The 20,462-nt window shown below is 39.4% G+C and overlaps 1 protein-coding gene across 25 annotated transcripts in view; it reads left to right on the top strand.

The window, feature by feature from the left end:
- GRIP1 (glutamate receptor interacting protein 1) overlaps nucleotides 1–20,462 on the top strand; it is a 278,059-nt gene that overhangs the window by 180,342 nt on the left and 77,255 nt on the right. For 21 of the 25 annotated variants that reach the window (XM_085514711.1, XM_085514690.1, XM_085514661.1 and 18 more), the window contains exon 2: nucleotides 4,211–4,291. The exons of the other annotated variants lie outside the window; for them this stretch is intronic. In XM_085514711.1, the coding sequence (XP_085370837.1) occupies nucleotides 4,211–4,291 (81 nt within the window). The remainder of the gene's footprint in view (nucleotides 1–4,210; nucleotides 4,292–20,462) is intronic. 25 annotated transcript variants of the gene reach the window in all.

Genomic DNA, 20,462 nt, shown 5'->3' with positions numbered 1-20,462 from the left:
AAAGCTTTTGAAAAATGAGAGTTATGCAGCACAGGATGTGGGCACGTTTTCTGGGTTCATGAGTTACAAGTTGAGCATGCCTCCTCCGATCCTCCAACTAGTTGTGAGACTGGCACAAGGGAGAGTGCTTGTAGCCTTTACAACTATAAACAGCATTCTTGTGTCAATAGCTTTCACAGCCCTCTTGAGGAACACGCAAATGTTCCAATGATCATAAACCTCCTGATACACGGAATGCCTGGACTTAGCTCTTGAGGAAATATCTTTAGACTTTCCTAGTTCCCTCTTATGTGTCCCCAGTTGATACCGTTCAAAGGATATTAACCTGAATACAGCAAATATCTAAAGATTACGAATGGTCATTTTACTAGCGCAGTCCCAAGCACTTATACACTGGACAACACACACATATATCCTCTTTATAGGATTACATTGTTGTTGGTTTGCTAGAGTGTATAGAGCCCTTAGTCTTGGATAGAGGTCCCCCTGTGTAGTAGGAGCGATGAAGAATGATGTAAACAGGTCACAGCATGGTCCCTGACTCGAAGAATGAATCATTCAATTACAGAGAGAGATGCCAGCTGGTTAAAAACAGGCAGGAGAGTGCAAAGAGTTGTTTATCTGCCTCACAGGCAATAGGTAACAGCAATAGGCCTACAGAAGTAACTGCAAGCAGTGGAACTGCTTATCTATTCACTTGATCATTATCTTTGCAGTCTTTAATTAGCAGAACTGTGTGCAAAGCTTTGAAAGGGTGATATGCTAGACACTGTTACTTGTAGTTACTTGTAGTTGGAGCTGTTGTATTCATGAGGATGAGTGTAAAGAGAAACCAAACTGACGATTTCACTTTTCTGGTTCTGGATCTCAGTAACCGGAAGGCATTACAGCAGGAACTGGAGGAATTAGCACAGCAGGCAACTTGTTCACTATTGCACATTTACAACTACAGAAAATACACGAACTAGAAATTTTAGGGGAAAATGAGCTCACCTGCTAGCAGTATAAGAGGGTTTGTTTCCTTCAGTCGCTAGGCTAAGAGATCTACTGGCATAGCAGTCACCTTGATATGACCGACTGACTACTAGAAATTGGTTACTCTGGGCTGTTCAATTCCTTAGCCAAAAGAAATTGGGAGAAGAAAAAAAAACCAACAGTGATGTAATTAAAGCAGTTCCAGGACTGCATCCACATAGCAATGCTGTTTGCAAGGTTGGAATCACAAACCCCAGCATTGCAATTTCTGTAGGAGCCAGTAGGGGTGGGGAGCTCCCCATGTGCTGGCCCCAGCCAGGGCTATGGCATCCAGCAGAAGGGCTACTCAGCCTGAAGGTTTGTCACAGGCTACATCCCTCTCCCCACTGGTGATCAGATTATTTTAGTACTAGTGGTGTAGCTACCTAAGATTTATGCTTCTGAATGTATCCTATTTCCTCGTCCACTTTGTGTAGGTGGCTTCTTACATATATCTCACCTTTACCTAATTCCAAGTTGCTATCTCCCTCTAGGGCATGCTTCACACTCTTCTCCTTTACTTTTTTAGTGTATTGGCTCACTGGGTTGAGTTTCATCTCAAGGGAGTCTGTGCTGTAGAGGGTGAAGCTGGAATCACAGAGCATTTGAAGAAAGCCCTCCAAGCAATGATACCAGGAGGTGTTTTTGCATGTTTGCAAAAATCTTCCCTGCTAAGAATGGTCCCCTCCAGCAGATGGGGCATAAGTTATGATTTGATTTGTAAACTCTTGTTGCCATACAAATAACTTTGCTAATGCAGACAAACAAATTTATCCTTTTTTGACAGTATGATGGTGTCTGGCATTTCAGGACTACCAGGGCTTTCTTGTCTCTTTACTGTATTCTCTTCTTTAGGATGGTATCTACTTGTGCATCTATATTTATAGTAATCTTCTGTCTCAAATAATGGCAGTGCTTGTATTCCTTCTTCAGTTAGTTGTATTTGTTTTCCTTTGTTTCTGCGACTTCTATTCAGTGATTTCTCATTATTTCACATTGTGATTTTGCTCTTAAACGGGCACTGAAAGATAATTCTTTCCTGTCTTTGGGACTTGCAGCAAAGTGAAACTTCCCCACCCACCAGTGAGGCAATGACTCGTTGTTTTTCCTCTGTAATAACTGGACATATATTGTGTTAATGGGGTTCAAAAGTTTATGAAGCAATCTCTTATGCCACTTTGTTTGCTGTGGAAATCTATAGACAGGTTAAAAAACGTAACTTAATTACATCCCTACAGTATCTAACAGTATATAAACCACAGAAATACCTGACAAGTTTTCAGTGCTAAACCTAAATGCCAGCACCCACAAATAAGGAGTCTGAGCTGTCTTTCATACTTGCCTGTTACTACGTGCAAAATACAAGACTTTTTGTTCCTGCTGCCTTGCAAGTAATTTGAATGCACACTCATCTTCCCTCCCTGGTGCCATTAACCAGAAAGATTTGCAGGCTCGTCCTTCTTTCTGAACTTGGGATAACCACGTATACTCCCACTATAGAGCACTTTGGGGAAAATTCTATTCCAGCAAAAGATTGCAGCTGATTTATTCATTTGCTCCTGACAAAGATTCAGTGGAAAAGGTCTTGTTGTGGACGTTCATCTCTCCTTTCTACCCTCTCTCCAATCTGATGAAAATAATGCAAATGTACAGATCTGAGTAGAAGAAAGCTGTTTGTTCCATGAGTTGATAGATTTTTTCATAGGGAGGACACGCATGCAAATAAGGCCCAAACATCATCACCATCCATCAGTTCCTCAGAAACTGTATTATGTTTCCTGTCCACTTTTTAACAGAAAAATGCATGTCTCGCAGTATCTGCTGTCACATTCAGTGCCTGTGAATGAAGAATAATATGTGTGACACCTCAGTCACGTTATTGATGATCCCAATTTTTGGTATTGATAGGAGCTAGTTACGCTATTCAGAGACCTTTAGCTTGAGTCCTAGCTCAGCTGTGCCTCTTCTGTGGCAGAAAAGAGATGATCCTGCTTCTTTAGAACCTCTTGTTCACTTCTTTCATTCTTTCTTTCCTTTTTCTTTCTAACTTCCATAAGGATATGTATATACTGCATATGCTACAATATTAGATTTTCCACTTATATGTCTGCCTTTTTCTTAACTTCTGTAGCTGTGTCTGCGCTAATATTCTTTCATTCTGCTGTACATCAGGTAGCTGACAGCTTTATTTTCTTCAAGCTTGTATTAACATGCAGTATAACCAAACCTGTTACTCTTTCTCCTTGTAACAATATAATCCCAAAGCAATGGCAGTTCATTTCCTGTAGAGAAAACAATGATATCTGTCTATTGAAATATTTCACCGGTATATGATCTTTGTTACTTGCTGCATTTATGTATGTCAACATACGTGGCCTTGCAAAAATGTTTTGCCTTTAAAATAAAACAAAAACCTCATTCAGCTTTCTTGTTTCTGTATCCACATTAATACACATATTATAAACTTATTGGTCCATGAAGGAAAAATATTTGGCTGATGGTTTTCCTCATGATCACTCTGGAGGGGGGATGCACAAGTGCCTCACCTCTGCCTCATGCTGCCTCTGATAGACAGCTCATCTGCTTTGCCCACCAGCAGCAGCCTCTGATGTCTCCATGTTGACCAGCTGGAGAACAGAACCTGCTGCTTTAGCACAGGCTGCTACAGTGCTGTTCATCATGCTTCATTCAGACATGCTTGGTCTATTGGGCAACTGCTTTCTGATATGCTCTCCAATCAGTTGTTAGTATGAAAAATGAAGTGTCCCATGTCAGATCCCAAAAGAAAAGGAGGGCATCTCTACAGCCAGAATATTCAAAAGGTTCTGAAAATACTTCTGAATAGGGAAGGGCCTTCTCTCACTGGAGTCTTTGACACGTGAAGCTTCTTAACGTGAGGAAAATGAAAGTTTCTATATTTACTTCAAGACTGAAAAGGGCTTTGTATATCTAGGCTGTCATCAACAAACCATTGTCTCTGATCTGAGCTTTACCTCATCCTTTCCGCTCTGTTATTCAGAGCCATTATCTTTGAAGCTAGACATGGCATTGAGTATTGAGTCAGAATTCAGAATATCCATCCTCATCTAGCTCTTGTACTCTTCACTGCTAGTTCGCAATAACTAGATTTTAAAAAATTCTGTTGTTTTTAGCACTGTATTTATCAGTAACTGCAACTTTGCTTGTTTCTGTTTAGATGAGAGTCCTTACACAAAGTCTGCAAACCAGACAAGGACACCTGATGGAGCACTGTCTGTGAGGAGACAGAGTATTCCAGGTAAGACTTGCTTTGCTTTTTATAACATGTGGTTTGTGAACAGCAAAGTAATACTAATCAAACTTAAACTCGTTATAAAAAGCAAATGAAGTATAGGTGCCAGTAAGTACTTTGTTAGGAAAGTTCCACTGGAACTGTAAGAGTTTACATGGTTAAATTCCCTGGGGCTTGCAGTATGAGGAACATCTCTGCATCTGCCCTTTGCAGCAGATTTCACATGTTGATCGCAACAGTCCTTTCATCACAGGCCCTGAGAAATCTGTTCTTTTATATCTGTCTTCAGTGATGTAGGGAGTTTGGCTCATATTTCCAATCCTGAATGCTGTCAGAAGTCGAATCTGTGTGTGGTTTTGTGCCATACATACATCATCCTTGTGGATTCTGTCATACACTCACACAGAGCTGGAGCCACCAGATCAATGGGATATTCAAGCCTCTGTGTCTTTTAATTACTTCAAATGAGTCTGCACAATGTGCCCATGAACAGCAATATTATATGTACTGTGCAGGAATATAAGGGAGTTTTCACCTTAAGAAGAATTTAGGAATTGGCTAATGAAAACGAATGAACACTGACAAAGGTTGTGCACAGGCGGAATAACTGATGTTGCCATTCTCACCTCAAGAACAGTAGCCTCCGAATGGAAGGGAAGACATATGGCAACAGAAATCAGAAACTATAAGGTCATGTCACCCACCTTCTAATGAATAATAATCATATTCTGTGCACTCTGTGGCCTTATTATTGAACAAAGTCACACATACTTCTCAGAGGTTATAGATACAAGGGATGGAGCTCAGACTTCTATCATTTCCAGGCTCAGATCTCATCACAGTAACTGAATTGTTTCTGAAGGGCCAAAGTACAGATTGTACAGATGCCCTGTGTGCAAATGTATGTAAGTGTATGTGTGTGAGAGAGTTAGGAGAGTTTGATGACTTACTATTGCTCAAAATGAATATTTCTGACGTTCTTACGTTCTTAAAAGATTAACCTCATATTCTGGAATTTTAGTGTTTATGTGTATAATAGAAGACTTTGAGGTGACCTTTCTAGTACCTGAAGGGGGTCTACAGGAAAACCAGTATGGGACTTCTTACAACGGCAGGTAGCAACAGGGCAGGGAAAATGGTTTTAAATCGGAAGAGGGTAGATTTAGACTAGATATCATGAAGAAATTCTTTACTGTGAGGGTGGTGAGACACTGAACAGGTTGCCCAGTGAGGCTGTGAATGCTCCTTCAAGCACTCAAGGTCAGGCTGGATGGGGCTGTGAGCAACCTGGTGTAGAGGGAGGTGTCTCTGCCTATAGCAGGAGAGTTGGAACTAGAGGATCTTAAAGGTCCCTTCCAACTCAAACCATTCTGTGATTCTGTGTGTGCTGTGTGTGTCAGTTACTTGAGAGAGGCGGCACTGACAAGTGTTTGTTGAGATATACTGTTTGTCATTTTGTGTGTTCTTCTGTGTGTTTTTCACTTTTCAGTGTTGTGAAGATGTTTATATAAATGACATTGAGCTGATGCAATAATAAATAATAGCAATAATAATGTTTTCATGCCTTGATGAATTGCCATTCTAGCACAAGGAATATTGTGAATTTAGATGCATGAATACCTTTATAAAACTAAGCAGTATTTTGTGAAGTGACCAGTGCTTAGGAGTTTAACTGAAAGTTTCTGGAAACATCCACTGAACTTTTATATCCCTTTTGACACTTAGAAAATTTGGCCTTCTAAATAGCATCTAATCTTACTTGTCTGTGAACAGTTTATCCACACTGTTGGTTCTTTTGCCACAGATGCAGACACATTCCACCAAAGCATTTTGGTAGCAGGATGAGTACCAGTTGTAATCCCTAGTAACGTTAGGTTGAGACAGAAAGTATTGCAGCTGCTTTTGGTTTTGCTTGGGGTCGGGATCTGACTTCTGACAGTATGTAGGTCGGCTCTAAACAACTTTGGTAAGGGAAGGTGCTATACAATGACTCTGGTAAATTCTTCTAAACTTGGATGGAGAGATGTCAGCAGGAGTTAATGTCAGTAATCCTTGCATGGAGGGTATATGCGATATGGAAAGCATTCGGTGCTATTTCCCCCAGACACCTGCCTGATTCAATATTACATTCCCAAGGTGCTTTTTTTCTGGCTTGAGTCCTGGCAGTACCTTTGGCAACATAACTGTCCAAGCCACTTGATGTTCTGTCATTCCTGAGACACAGACTGCAGATGTCCTGCCCTATTCCCAAGGAATGTTCTGGTCATTACAGCCAGGAGAAATCTTCTTTTTTTTTTCTTCTTTTTCTTAAGGTAAATTATCCTACCCTTTGGTTTGCACACATTTAAATATTCTGTGAGAAGATGCAAGCGAATATGTATTTCCAGGATATGTGATCTCAGTCTTCCAGTGTAGCACAAGATTGTGACATCTCCCTGTGCCTGCTGAAGGTTCCTTCTTGTAACATTTATATTCACTTAAGAGGATTCCAGTGCTGCTTCTTTTGGCCAGATATGAAAAAAAAGCAAGTCCTTTCATCACTGCGGGGTGTGAAACTGCTGTATTAGCTGTAAACCCCAATATGTTGTTTTTATCCTTGCCTGTGTAACTGTATTGAAGGAGCAATGTTGATGAGCAAAGACCAAATGCACAAAGAAGCAACGTAATTCTGTAGAGGTTACGTGGATCTCAGACTTGGTTTATTTTACAGGAAAAAAAGAAGAAAGAAAGGTTGAAATAATCATTTTATAATTAAAGTCAAATGAGCACAAACTGTGAAATCAGTGCACTGAGTTTAATTCCTTTCATCCCCGGAAGCAGGGAATGGATTAAGCTTCTCTCTGGCACAGATCTGGCTCACTTAAGATGCAGAATACATTATTCATGTGATGAGGGTACATGTCATATTTATCATGTCTTCACATGGCAGAAAATCAACAAGCAACGGATCCATTCAAAGGGACTTACGGAATTGATGAAATTATAGTTAATTTAAATTATGGGCATTCATATGATTGCAGTTTGAGGCCTGGACTTAACCTTGCAAATGTGAAGGTGTTGTAATTATATATAAATGATTCTTCGAAACATTTTAGGTTTGCCATCAGGATTTCTTAATTGTAAAAGGAGGGCTTAAGTCAGCATCAACATGACAAGCAGTCTTGTGCAAAACAAGAAACAAATGTATTTTTTTCTCTGAACCTTGAAATTTAGACTTAACTGGTGTGCATAGTGTGGTCTGAAAGCAGTGCCTCCCATTTATTTCCATGGAAACTACAATGATACAAAGAGCATGATAACACTTACTTGATAGAGCAAATTCTCAGCTACAAAATGCTATTTGTCAGTGTTGTCATCAGTGTTACTTTCAGAGCAACCCTCATGTAATGAACCTGTCTTTTTACTGTGCCTATATCATTGGCTACGGAGGCAATGGGGATTCATGCTGCACCTCACCCAGGAAACTATCACTGCCAGACTGGTGTTAGACACGTGAATACAAAGAATGTGTTTTTAAGCTAATTGGTGAGACCCTTCCCTCAGTATCACAGATGCAGTTGGAAGCAACTGCCATTTAAAGATGAAGTATCTAGTGCTCTCATTGGCTGATATCTACATTTAGATGGCTGAGGGGTTCCTGTGGATTCCTGAGCTACCACTGGTGTGCCAAAGGCTGAATGTGTGCTTAGTGCAGGGCAAGTTCAGGATCAATAGAGTTTGAATCAGGGATGTTTTTCCCTGTGGTTGCCTGCCACTGGTGAGAGCTTTATGTAGAGCATAAATATTCCAGCAGTAGTGATACAATGTCAAAAGCTGATGGCATTGTGAAAACATAAGCTAAAGATGAGCCTTTTTGGGGTGCTGAATGTGGGCAGGTCTGGAGAGGGCTTTTCCCATGCTGTCTGGACTGAAATCCAATGCCTTCTTATCTATTGAGACAACATGGAGAAATCTGCCGACACTAATACCGTGTAAATTGCTTGCTGAATTTATTTGTCTCTTTTCAGTTCACTTGCTGAAACCCAGAGCAGAATCACACAGGCATGAAAATAATTACGTGTAAGAAAAAAAATGACACCGTAAATTTGAGGCTGATTAAAATATTTTGTAAAACCTGAAGCAGGAGGAGTTTTTGGTTTTAGCCCAATTCTGTAAGCGCTTCTTATTGATCCTAAGGAGTTTTTATTAGAAAAAAATGAAATGAATTTTGAAGAGCTGAAATGTTCTAACTTCTCTATGTTGTTTTGTTTTTTTTTTTTTCTGGTGGCTGAAACCATGAGAAGTTTTAGTTAAACTCTGCAAACGGTTTCGCTTGGGTCAAAAGAGTATTTTTAAGGGAAGAGCTTATTTTTGCCCCATCTATTTGACATTAGATTGGATAGATAGTCATTTTTACTTCTTGCATCTACTGATGCAGACTTCTGCACTATGGAAGAGTTCTAGAAGTGTGAAGTGTTCAGGGGCTCAGAACAGCCTTAGTACACGTTGTGCTCTGGGATGGCCATTGGAACTAAGTGAATCCAGAGTTAGGGCCTAGCTGGAAAAGCACAGCCCTGGGGCTCTCGCTCTCTATACAAAACTCCTGTTCAATGAATCGGCACCAAATAAGAGAGGACACAGTGGGGGTATTTCTCAAGCAGAGGAAGTTTCTGTTTTTCTGAGACAGAACAGCACAGCTGCCTGCCTCCTGCACTGCTTATACCCCCAGCCAGTGCTCCTTCATGTCTGAGCCCTCACCACGCTGCCTTTGATCCCACAAAGCCCTCATGTTCCCACTCAGCCAGTCTTGAGAACCCCGGAGCTGCTGCACCCACCCGCAGCTCACCCAGCATCCTCCTACCCCACAGTGATGTCTGCTCTGCTGAACAGGCAGATTGTTTTTATAGTGAGAGTACATACCAACCCTGCAGGAAAGTCCAACCTGGTGTTATAAAGTATTCCACTGATGTTTTCTCCACCATGGGAGCCCATGTTCCTCTCTAAGATATGATGATGATTATTAATCATTTGCATGTACGCAGTTGCACAGTTGCATTAACGGGTCGGTTGTTAAAGTAGGTCACTCTGCTCTGAAGGAAAATTGTCAAGACTTTGAAGCCTGAAACTAAACTGACCAGATTTTTCAGTTCCTTTGTACATACATGAGTAGTGCACCCTCTTGCCAGTGTACCTGATTCTTTGAAGCATGCTATATAGTACAGCTTTCCTATTTTGGTGCTGTGTTTGATCTCAAAAACAGCTCACCATCCAGCTGAAGGGGAAACACAGAATGGATATGCAGCCCTGGGTGAATCCACTGCTCTAGCTCTGCTATCTCCATTATTATCAGTCTTGCAGCCTCATTTTTGGTGACAGAATTTGAGTGTAAATATGAAATGTTAACAAACTTAATTTTGCTGTGTGCTGAATTGTGAACTACTGAGCTGGAATGGAGCACATGCAAGCAAAAAAATCATAAAATGCCTTGCAAGGATGATATTTACAGAGCTGCTACCAAAAAAAAAAGAAAAGAAAATTATTGCATGATGTAGCATCCTCTGTAATGACTTAGAACACAAAATATTCCTAGGAGAAATAATGACATAATAAATTATTGTAGTAACAGCAGTAATTAACGCCCTGGGAATTTTCAGCCTCTGTGATGTTCAGATATACAGTATGTGTTGCAGATGAAAGGAGCAACACAGTTTGCTCTGTCCATTGGCTCTGAACACATTCAGGTCCCATCATCTGTTGATAAAAACACAGAAGAATGCCATGTTCCTCCTCCCTGACCCCCAGCCTGCTGTGCAGCAAAATGTTCGCGTTGTGTCTCAGGCTATACCAAATGTGGCTCTCCTGAGGGATTTCTCTGCTGCCCTCAACCCATTAGCTCAGATGTAGGTCAGCTGGAAACCAAAGAATTTAAAAGACCTCAGGACTTTCCTTGGTATGGTTTTAGTTCTGTGGTAACACGCAGAAATATCAGTTTAACCCTGAAAACAAGAATACCTTGCTATGAGAAAAAAAAAATAATTGCGTTAAATTATATGTAATGCCAGGATCCAGTGTAGGTTAGATAGAGCCAGAACATGTGATACCTTTATGACTTGCTTGAGCTGCTAGTATAAAACTGCACTAGCTGAATATAATGTGTGAGTGTGGTACGCTACAATTTAAACAAGAAAAAGGTCTGTACAGTGTAATGTAATAGCAGAATAGACACTGTGTATTATTTTTCTTTTACAAGATAATCCTAGAAATAATACAGCAGTATAGAAAGAAGTACAGGGAGATAGGAGGAAATGAAAAAGAAATCCACATGGATTAAATAAAAAATTCAAACCTGTGATGTGATATGAGGATAAAAGTTTCATTAATACCATTGCTCAGGACAGAAAACGGCTCTCAGGTTTTTCTGGCTGTAGCCCAGCTGTTGCAATCTGAGCCAGCTGCACGGTGACCAACAGAGGTGATGGACAGATAATCCATCTCCATTGATGGAAGTTTTTCTACACGCAGACCCATCTCCAGAGTTTTGTTTTCCCCTGTGATTAACATGGCATTGACAAGACAGTGTGTGTTCCAAATCAGCTGTTCTCATGCCTACAGTTTACCCCATCCCATACTTTCCGTAGGTGCCCTCCAGGCTCCAGTGCCAGGGAAGCCACAGTGATGTAAGCGATCCCGTCTGCTTTCTGATGCAGTTCTGTTATAGGCCCCTTGAAGAGGTTTGCCAAGGGACTTCCACAATTTTCCAGCAACACTGTGTAACTTACTCCCATCACCGTCCTCAGCCTCATCGCAAACCTGTCTTGCCTTTCACTTCAGGTTTCATAAGCACTCAGGTTTCACAGATGCAGCGTTATCTGCCTAATCCTTTGTTCCTTACCAGAATGTTAAGTAGTCTTCTGGCTAACTGGTTTTGTAGATAAAAAAGCACATTTTGCCTGAGGAAACAACCACAAATTCATCCCCTTCCTTTTTTGTAGTTCTCATTGTAGGAAAAAAAAAGAGCTCATTACAGAAATAAAATCTGAAAGTAATGTACATGTGCATCTATGCATCAGAAAATGCAGAGGTAGGAAGTTGAAGTTTGCATCTACAAAAGTGCTTTTTCCTCCATTTGCATTTGTTTCGTAGACACTTTTACTGTGTGCTTTTTTAAATCGGCACTGAAAGCTCAGCTTTGCCACCGGAGATATTCTTAACATTTAGAAACCCATTAATGATGACCTCTGTTGTCACAAATATTATGGTTAGCATTGTGGGTCATTTCCTAGGAGAAGCAAGTGCTCTGACCTGTGAAATGCAGATCACAGACTAGTGAGCTTTTCCGCACTTGAGGTGTTTATTATATCTGCAAAGTCATTTGCTGATTTTCATGTTTGATGTGAGACTGCAGTTGCTGTATCATTTATAGTCTTGCCCGTTCACTGAGTGTTTGTTTAACCTGCTGGAGGTTTATCAAATGGGCTGTGCAGCATCTGCAGAGCTACATCTCTTTTGCTTCTCCTCGCCGCTGGAAATTTCCGAATTTGCTTTTACATTTAATATTGAAAAAGAGATGATGTCTTCCTTGGCCCTCCTTCCTTCCACCAAAATAGTTTTGTTGGAATGGTTTCATATGCGTCGATCATGTAAATGTTTCATGCATGGATAAACCCAGAAGAAATCCTTCACAGAAAATGAAAAAAAGCCCACTGAGTTCTTACCTAAACAAGATTTCTGTTGATTCATTTATAAAATTTATTTACTGAGCAACAATTACATTACCACGCTAATGCTTCTCAATACTGAAAGGGATTAGAAGAGAGATCTAATTTCATTCATCTCATGATAAATGAGAAAGAAAGTGCATTAGTGGCAATAATGAGAAAAATGCACTTTTTGAAATATCCAGCTGATATGAAACTGTGATGGTGTCTGAGAAGATAAATATCTTCAGAATATTTGTGGTTTCATATAAATTTTGATTATGGGTGCAGTCAGTAACAGTTTTGTAGCTGATGGTACTGAACACCTTCATTTATGCATATTTGGGTTTAGTTGTATCTAATTTTACCAAGCTTCAGGCTTTCAAAATATAATTTACTTAATTATTCCTGCAGCAGTTTTTCTCAGCAATTTTTTTTTTAGCTACTTGTAGTATGACAAAGATAAAACCCAATACAGAGTCTCCAAAAACATTGTAAATAACTCTCACCACTCTTTACCTCTGTACATATACTATATGTGCACATTTGGGGGTAGAGATGGCAATTTTGATAGAGTAGTTCTATATTCAACAGATGTGTTTCTTCACCATCCTTTGCATGTGCTCTACTGTTAGTCATTAAGTCATATTAAATCAATAGATTATAGTCATATATTAAGTCAATAGAGTCATTAAGGTTTCAAAAGACCAGTAAGTTCATCTCATCCAACCTTCAGCCCAACACCACCGTGCCCACAAAACACGTGCCCACCACATCTCTATGTAACTTGAACACCTCCAGGGTCGTTGACTCCACGACCATTCTGGACAACCTGTGCCAATGCCTCACCTCTCCTCCAACCTGAACCTCCCCTGCTGTAACTTGAGGCCCTTACCCGTTTCTGACTGAAAATATGTTGGGAAGCTTCAGGGCATCTCCTGGGGTTGGGGGTGCCATCTCCTGGTGGTTTTCCTGCATGACTTCAGCTTGCTTCATGAATCCACACAGGAAAAGCATCCTTGTGATGCTTGACTTCATTCACTTTACTAAGAGGGTCGGTAATGTCTGTTGAAAAATTTATTCTCCTTTAAAGGCTACAGTTGGAAGAAAAAGCAGGCTGCAGAAGCCTTGTGAGGAGGGAGAAACTAGGAAACGGTGAACGGATAGAAAGTCATGCGCTCCTTAATGCGCTCATGGTAAGAGGGGACAAGCCCAGTGAGATGTGTAACCATGTGCACAGGTGGCACACAGATGTGCACTCATGTACACATGATCACAGTCAGTGGCTGAACACAAGACACATCAATCCCAATAATTTCTGTTGTCCACCAAGAAGTTGTGAAACTTGACTTTGGCAGCCTCTTGTGGAACAGCCATTTGCAGATGCCAGTTTCTTTTTTTTAGGTAACTGAGTACCTAAAGCTTGATATTGACTTCTTGAACACTGCTATATCTGCGTATGATAGCAAGGTTGGGGTTTTGAAGAGGAGCAGGAATGGAGGGGGGCTGTCTTAAGAAAAATAATATTATATGAAGAGAAAAGTCCATGAGGATGCTCAGCTTCTTCAATATATTCAAAATTTAGGAAACGTGTTAGAGACTTTTCATGCGCTATCATTTTCACTTAAGTAGAAATCTATTTAGATATTATCCTGTAAATTATTACCAACTTTGTCAATACTGCAAAAATGTGGGTTCAACAGAAAAACTGATTTCTACATCGTATGGTTTGAGACGATCCTCGTGGGTCATCACCAGACAGGGGGAGTAAGCAGCAAACCTCTGCATGCAGATGAAGTCACCAGATTGTAAAGGATTCAAACAAATTAATCAGCAAGAGTTTCACAAATAATTCCTACAAACACCGAGGAGCAGAGTAGCCTCCATTATCACAGTGCTAAATGTTGGCAAACTGACAGGACTGTATGGAACAGACAAACTCTCAGTCTCCTTTTCTTGCTTCCCAATACAGAAAAAGACTAGATGGTGTGTTTTCTGATCCAGCAGAGAGAAGTTGAGAATATTTTTTATCATTTGCAGTTGTTAGGTTCTTTTATTGGTACACCATAGATATTTTGTCTCTTTAATGACATTCCTAGTTTATTTTCTGATTCCTCTTTACAGGATTTAATGTGTGCTTTTCATCTGTTTGTTTTTACTTTTTTTCTGAATCTCCCATTCAGTTTCTGCAGTGATTATAAATTCAGGGAATGGAGATAGCAAGGGGATAATATATCACCGACCAAGATAACAGCTTTGTGACACCAAAATATACTATCCCAGATCCAGATAATAACTTGCTTTTTCTTTTTGACTGTATCAGTAACTCTCCTTGGGAAAGAAATGTAATGTTTTCCCTTTTTGCTTGTTTTTGTCACAGAATTCTGTGTCCATTTGATTAGTGTGTTGTTTAATGTATTTCATGTCGATGGAGAAGCGACTGCTAATTTTCTTCTGTGCTAAATAACATATCCATGCTTTTTCTCCACTTGGTATCCAAAGATGATAATGTATTTTGATGCTTATGCATCGTCCTGATCACGAAGATAGGCATTTATGCCTCATAGCACAGAATATAGGAGTTGTACTTCCTGTTTTTGTAAGACCTGAAGTTAACGATAGCGTTGTTACAAACTAGGTTTTGTTTCTGCTGTATTTAAAAGTGCAGTGGTAAGGACAAAGCACTTATTCTTTCAGTTTATATCTTATCTTTATCCTTAGCTGTGAATTTAGGTGGAGTCAGTTGGGCAGAAGAGACCTTGGTGACCATCTATACAAAATATGTAACTTCTCTGAATTTACTTCTATTTCATCTTGTGTTTGAATTACACTTTGGAGGAACATCCATTCTACTGAAGTTGCTTGCGATCCGTCTTATCCTTCTGTGATCAATTAACCTCACTGCTTTTCTTTCCAGGTTGAATATGTGTAGTTTCTGCTTCCCCTCATTTGTGCTACAGTCATCTTTCATTGAAATTTAGTTCATCCTTTTAGGTACTTCATTATGAAATCACCTTTTAATCTTCCCCTTGTTAAAGTAAACAGATCATGCTTCTCCAATCTGCTGCTCCCAGTCATGTTTCCTTAACTATTTGAAGAAGTCTTTTCTGGTTCTTCTGCCCTCTCTTTGGTTATTAATATTCTCATCCTTTCAGAAGGAGATAAAGCGTCTGAGTGATAACTACTAAATACAAAAATGTCCTAAGGAATCTGTGTAAAACTGCTTTTTTATATAGTCATAGTTTGTATTATTCTGCCCAGTGGGGGCTTTGATCACCTGACAGGTCTCCCAAATCCTAATGTCTGCATTAATTTCATAATTAATTTACTGGCATGTATCTATTCACATCTCTTATATTACAGGAGTGGCAGACTTTATTAACTTCCTATGTGAAATACAAGGTAGTAGAATGCAGATGTTTATCTTCTTTATTTATTATCCTTGTCCAAATTTCATGTTCTTGGGAATCTACTGATGTCGTGTGGAGAAACACACGCAGGCTCTTCAGACAAGTCTCACTTACTAACAAGCTGAAAAGAGTACAGAAAGAATACAGAAAGAAAAATAAAAGGAGTATTTTAATAGGAGAAAATAAGAATGAAGCTGAAATAGAGAGTGCTTTCAATGCTTTTATCCACAGAAAACACTGGTGGAAGGACAGTGAATATCAGTCCAGGCAGGAACAAGTGCCGATTTTCAGTGCTGATTAATTTTATCAGTGAAGCAAACCAGGCCAGCTTAATAGTTAACTGTGAGAAAGGATTCTGTCAAGACTTTCTTCCCATCTTAGAATGACATTGTGACCCCAAATACTTGTCAGATAAATGATACGGAAAATGAGCATTGACCTCAGTGGTAGTAAAACCCAATGTTATAGAAAAGAGCAGGACATGCTGCAACTGAATTTTAGGTATGACTGTAAATCAGTGAATATATTTATTCACTGTGAATTATATACTGTGAATATGGATGCCAAGAACATTGCTCTGTAAACAAAAGTGAAAAGTAAAAATTGATGAGAGGACACATAGGGAAATCCTGTCATGAAACCAAGACTGTAGCAGTGTAGACCAATCTATATAAACTTTTCAGATTGGGTTATGATATATCATTATTCGTTTTGGAACTGAAAATTTAAAAAGGTAGCAAGTGTATTTGAATGTCATTAGGAACTTGTAGCCACAAAACCAGATGCCCAGTAAGGTGTTTCTGTAACTTTATGTTAAGGACGCTATGAACCTGTAATGAGTCCATTAAAATCCAGGAGTTTTATTCCTTAAACGCTAACTAAAGGTAATGGTGCAGCAGAGAGCAGATAGTGGATGGGAATGCAGTAAAAATCATGGAGCTTGACTTATTTAACCCCACACCACTGAAAATAATAGGCAAACTGTTTAAGTAAGCCAGCTGGGATAATAGCTGAACATGATTGTAATGAACAGTAGGATTCACTTTTCCTGGTCTGTACTAAGAGTGCCTGGAGACTGAATATTTTTGACAAGCTGTGAGTACATTTTATTGTAACTGTTTTCTGTACAGAGAAAGTTGGAGCTGATTCTAGAACATTTTAGGTGCTGATCCAGTGCAAATTTCAATGCATTTGCAATGCTGAAAAAATAACTTTGACCAATAATTGAGACCTGGGGATCAGAAGACATCATGTCATGTATTCTTCCAATGCATATATATTTATAAAACACTGTAATATCTAAATGATACCAGATATTCTTACCACATGGTGGCTGTTACATTGGTGGGTATCTTAAGTCCATTGTGAGCTGGAAGGAGTGGGAAGTTACGTGCAGGCTGCTTCTTATGTATAAGTTATTATCTATTGTGGTTCTTCACTTGGGAAGAACACACTGATTGCACTGACCTGTAGTAGTCTGAAAATCACCTACTCCAGACTTTGCTAAAACAAGGGGGCAAAGAATGAATGATACCTATACATGATTGCTGATCTTTCTGTCCCTTGTAATGAACTAATTACTGCATGCTTATGATTAAAAACAGATTCTAGCATGGCAGACGTTTTTGTTGGCATGAATCTGAGCCCCATAAGGTGCATTAAAATTGGCACAATGCTTTGTAATTAACTGTGCTAAGGTAAATAATGTTGTCAAAATGGCGGAAACATGAAACGTGGCTGCACGCTTGTCATATGGTATTTTTCATATGTATGTCCAAACTGTAACACAGGCTGTCGGTCTGGGATAAAACAAACTCTTAAATCTGAGTACCTGATGCAAGTTAAGGACTGGAGCCACATCCACAAGGATTTTTATATCTGCGAAATTTGAGTCTGTAATTAGACCTCTGGTCAGTTTATTTGACAGTAACTAATGAATTAAAAGAAAGCAAATTAAATCATTTGTTATTGTCCAGGTGTTAATCTGACACAGAAAAAAAAATACTCCTTCTCCCCTCTCCCCCCCTTTTTCTTTCTATCCCTAACATTTAAATCATGGTGCTTTTTTTTTGCAATAAAGATGCTGTAAATGGATGTTAGGGAATCCAGCTATTTTAGGTTAATGCATTTGATGTTGTATCTGGATCATGCAAGCAGTGTATGATTTATGCATTCATGATTGCTTTAGTCATGTGACTGAACCTACCACCATTTTTGAAAGCAATTGAGCAGTGCAGTAATAGAAAGAAAAAGATTTTGAGCACCAGTCTTCTCAGGTGAGGTAGTGACAATTGTGGCTGCTCAGTGCCTGATCACAGTCTAATACATACAATATTAATATGTGCTCATACGGTGCCCATTCGCTTTCTGTGATAATTGTGGTATACACTGGCAATTTAAACAAAGGATGAATTCACTTAGGTATATTCTTGCAGCTGTGCATTTTACTGTTTCACTGCAGTGATTTCCCCAGCAACCTTGACTATATAATAAGTTAGTTCATGCAAATGAATGCATCTGTCTTCATTCCTCTTTGCCATGAGTTCATTATGCATACATTAAACCTGGAGGAATAAGTTACAGAGATTGATTAGAGAGTTACGGAGAATAGGTTAGCAGCCAAGAAATGCCTGAATTATTCCTGGTTTGTTTGCTTTTTTTCCTATTGGCAAACATCTTTAACAGAAATAGTACATCCTTGTGGATTTAAATGCTTATTGGCAGCTAAAGTCATCAGTATTCCTGTGATTCAGCAAATTTTAATATAAGCCAGTAGCTTATTTTATAGTTCTTTAACTCTGGTTCTTTGGCTTTGACAGTATGTTTTCTTCATACTGAGTGTCGAGTAAGTTAATGGTCCTTTTGTCACAGGCACTTCTTTCTATATAACACCAAATGAAAAGTTTCAGTGTCTCCTATTTGTCAGTAGTTGCTGCATACTAAATTCACCCCTCAGCCATTCCTACAACTTCAGTTTTGTATCAGAATGAAGTGTAGAGAAAAGATGAATCATTATCAGATCTCTTATAAAAATACTCAAAGCTGTGTATTTTTTCAGCCCATCTTTGAGCTACTGCTTTCCAAACATCAGTATTTCTGAGCTGTGCTTTTAACAGGGGTAGAGAGTAAGCAGACCATCAACATGTCCTTGGCCACTGAGCACGAAGGGCTCAGTAGGAAGTGTCCACTAGGGTTGTATAATTTTCTACACAGGGACCTAGATAAGCACTTTGTAATGCTGTATCTCCCTCCACACAGAGTGGGAAGGTAGAGTGCACCTGTCATTCAGCTTTGACTGTCCTAAAAACAGGAACGTGGTCCCTAAAAACTTGAAGTGTCTTCTCATTAGTACTAGGAAATGTTGCACTGGCCCACTACTCCAAATGGCACCTTTGCTACAGGAAATTGCAGTCTCAATATACACGTGAAAATTCAGAATCTGTCACTGAGTGCTTGTGCAACCATTTATCCAAAAAAGGAATGACACTGCTACTATGTTCATTTCTGATCCTTGTGCTTCCATTTTACCATGACCATAATGAGGCTTGTGAAAAGCTTGGAAAATCAGCCCAATGAGGAGAGGCTAAGGAAGCTGGGGCTGTTTAGTCTGGGGAAAAGGAGGCTGAGAGGAGACTTTATCCCTCTCTTCCAGTATCTGAAAGGTGCTTACAGTGAAAGCGGGGCAAGTCTCTTCTCACTGGTGACAGGTGACAGGACGAGGGGAAATGGCCTCAAGTTGAGCTAGGTAAGTTTAGGTTGGATGTTAAAAAACACTTCTTTACAGAAAGGGTAGTTAAGCACTGGAATAGGCTCCCCAGGAAGGTGGTTGAGTCACCATCCCTGGATGTGTTTAAGAGCCATTTGGATGTGGTGCTCAGGGATATGATTTAGCAGAGGGTTGTTAGAGTTAGGGTACTATGGTTAGGCTGGGGTTGGACTTGATGATCTCTGAGGTCTTTTCCAACCTGAGTAATTCTATGGTTCTATGATTCTATGATAGAAGTGAGCTCAGCTCCATGTAAAAAAATAAAAAAATAAAAAATAAAAAATAAAAAAATAAAAAAAAGGGAAGTAAAACTGATATTACTTATTAACTATATGATGTTAAATTATGTATCAACTGTAGGCCATTACAGGCAACTCAGATTACCTTAAGTAAAAATAAATGGTGACTCAGATGGAAAAATGGGATGTAATGACACTTGCTAAAACTTACCTACTAGCCAGAGGTCAAGAGGATTTGAAACATTGAAAGAAGCTGGAAAACATGTCTTAAATGTCAAAAACCTAAGCAATGTGGGCAGCTCTTAATCTAAAATGGGAAGAAGATTAAAGAGTGATTTCATCCAAGTTTACGGTTATGTATCTTCAGGGATATTCTGAATGGTGGGAATATAATGAGAATGGTGAGAATATAATGAGATCTCGGGATTGGAGACTTATCTACTCAAATTCAAATAGAAATTACCAGTGTGCATAGCAAATTTTCCATCTTTCAAGTTGAGTTGGATATCTTGAAAGATACGCTGTAGCTGCGGATATTACCATGTGATTCAATGATATTCTATTTCTCTGTTTGTGTCACTCAGGTGATCAAGGAGTGAGTTGTTCTCAGTGGCTCCTTCCTACCTTAAGATACACAAATGCAATTGGTCCTCTGAGCAATTCTGCGTGATCCATTTTGGTAACAGTTGAAAGCAGAGGAGCTGGGAAAGTCAGACTACTTTTATGGGCAATGCTGTCTCACTAGAAATGAACGCTGATTAGCATGAGTTCTCCCAGTGCTAATTTTTCAATATAAGAAATAGGAAGCTGGGAATGAATTCATCAGAATTATGGGAAGAAAGTGAATAAATCAAAGTGTCACACCAGTGTCTGTGCTATTCTATACAGCAGCATTTCCAGTAGGAAAAGAGGAGAATTATTGAGACCCTCATCAAACTCAGGCAGAAATGTAGATAAAAGTAATGTTGTCGTGCAGTCCGTCCTTTCTTCATCAATTGCACCCAGCAGTGATGCACAGATGTGTTCGGGGAAGCACTTCAAAACATGGGCCATTCTTTGCTTTAAGATTTGGTTGCTTATAGCAGA

This window comes from Coturnix japonica, chromosome 1, assembly GCF_054131305.1.
Source record: "Coturnix japonica strain WE chromosome 1, WE-NBRP24, whole genome shotgun sequence".
Lineage (NCBI taxonomy): Eukaryota > Metazoa > Chordata > Aves > Galliformes > Phasianidae > Coturnix > Coturnix japonica.
Note: the sequence above shows the minus strand (reverse complement) of the source record. Positions and strands in the feature narration are given on the sequence as shown.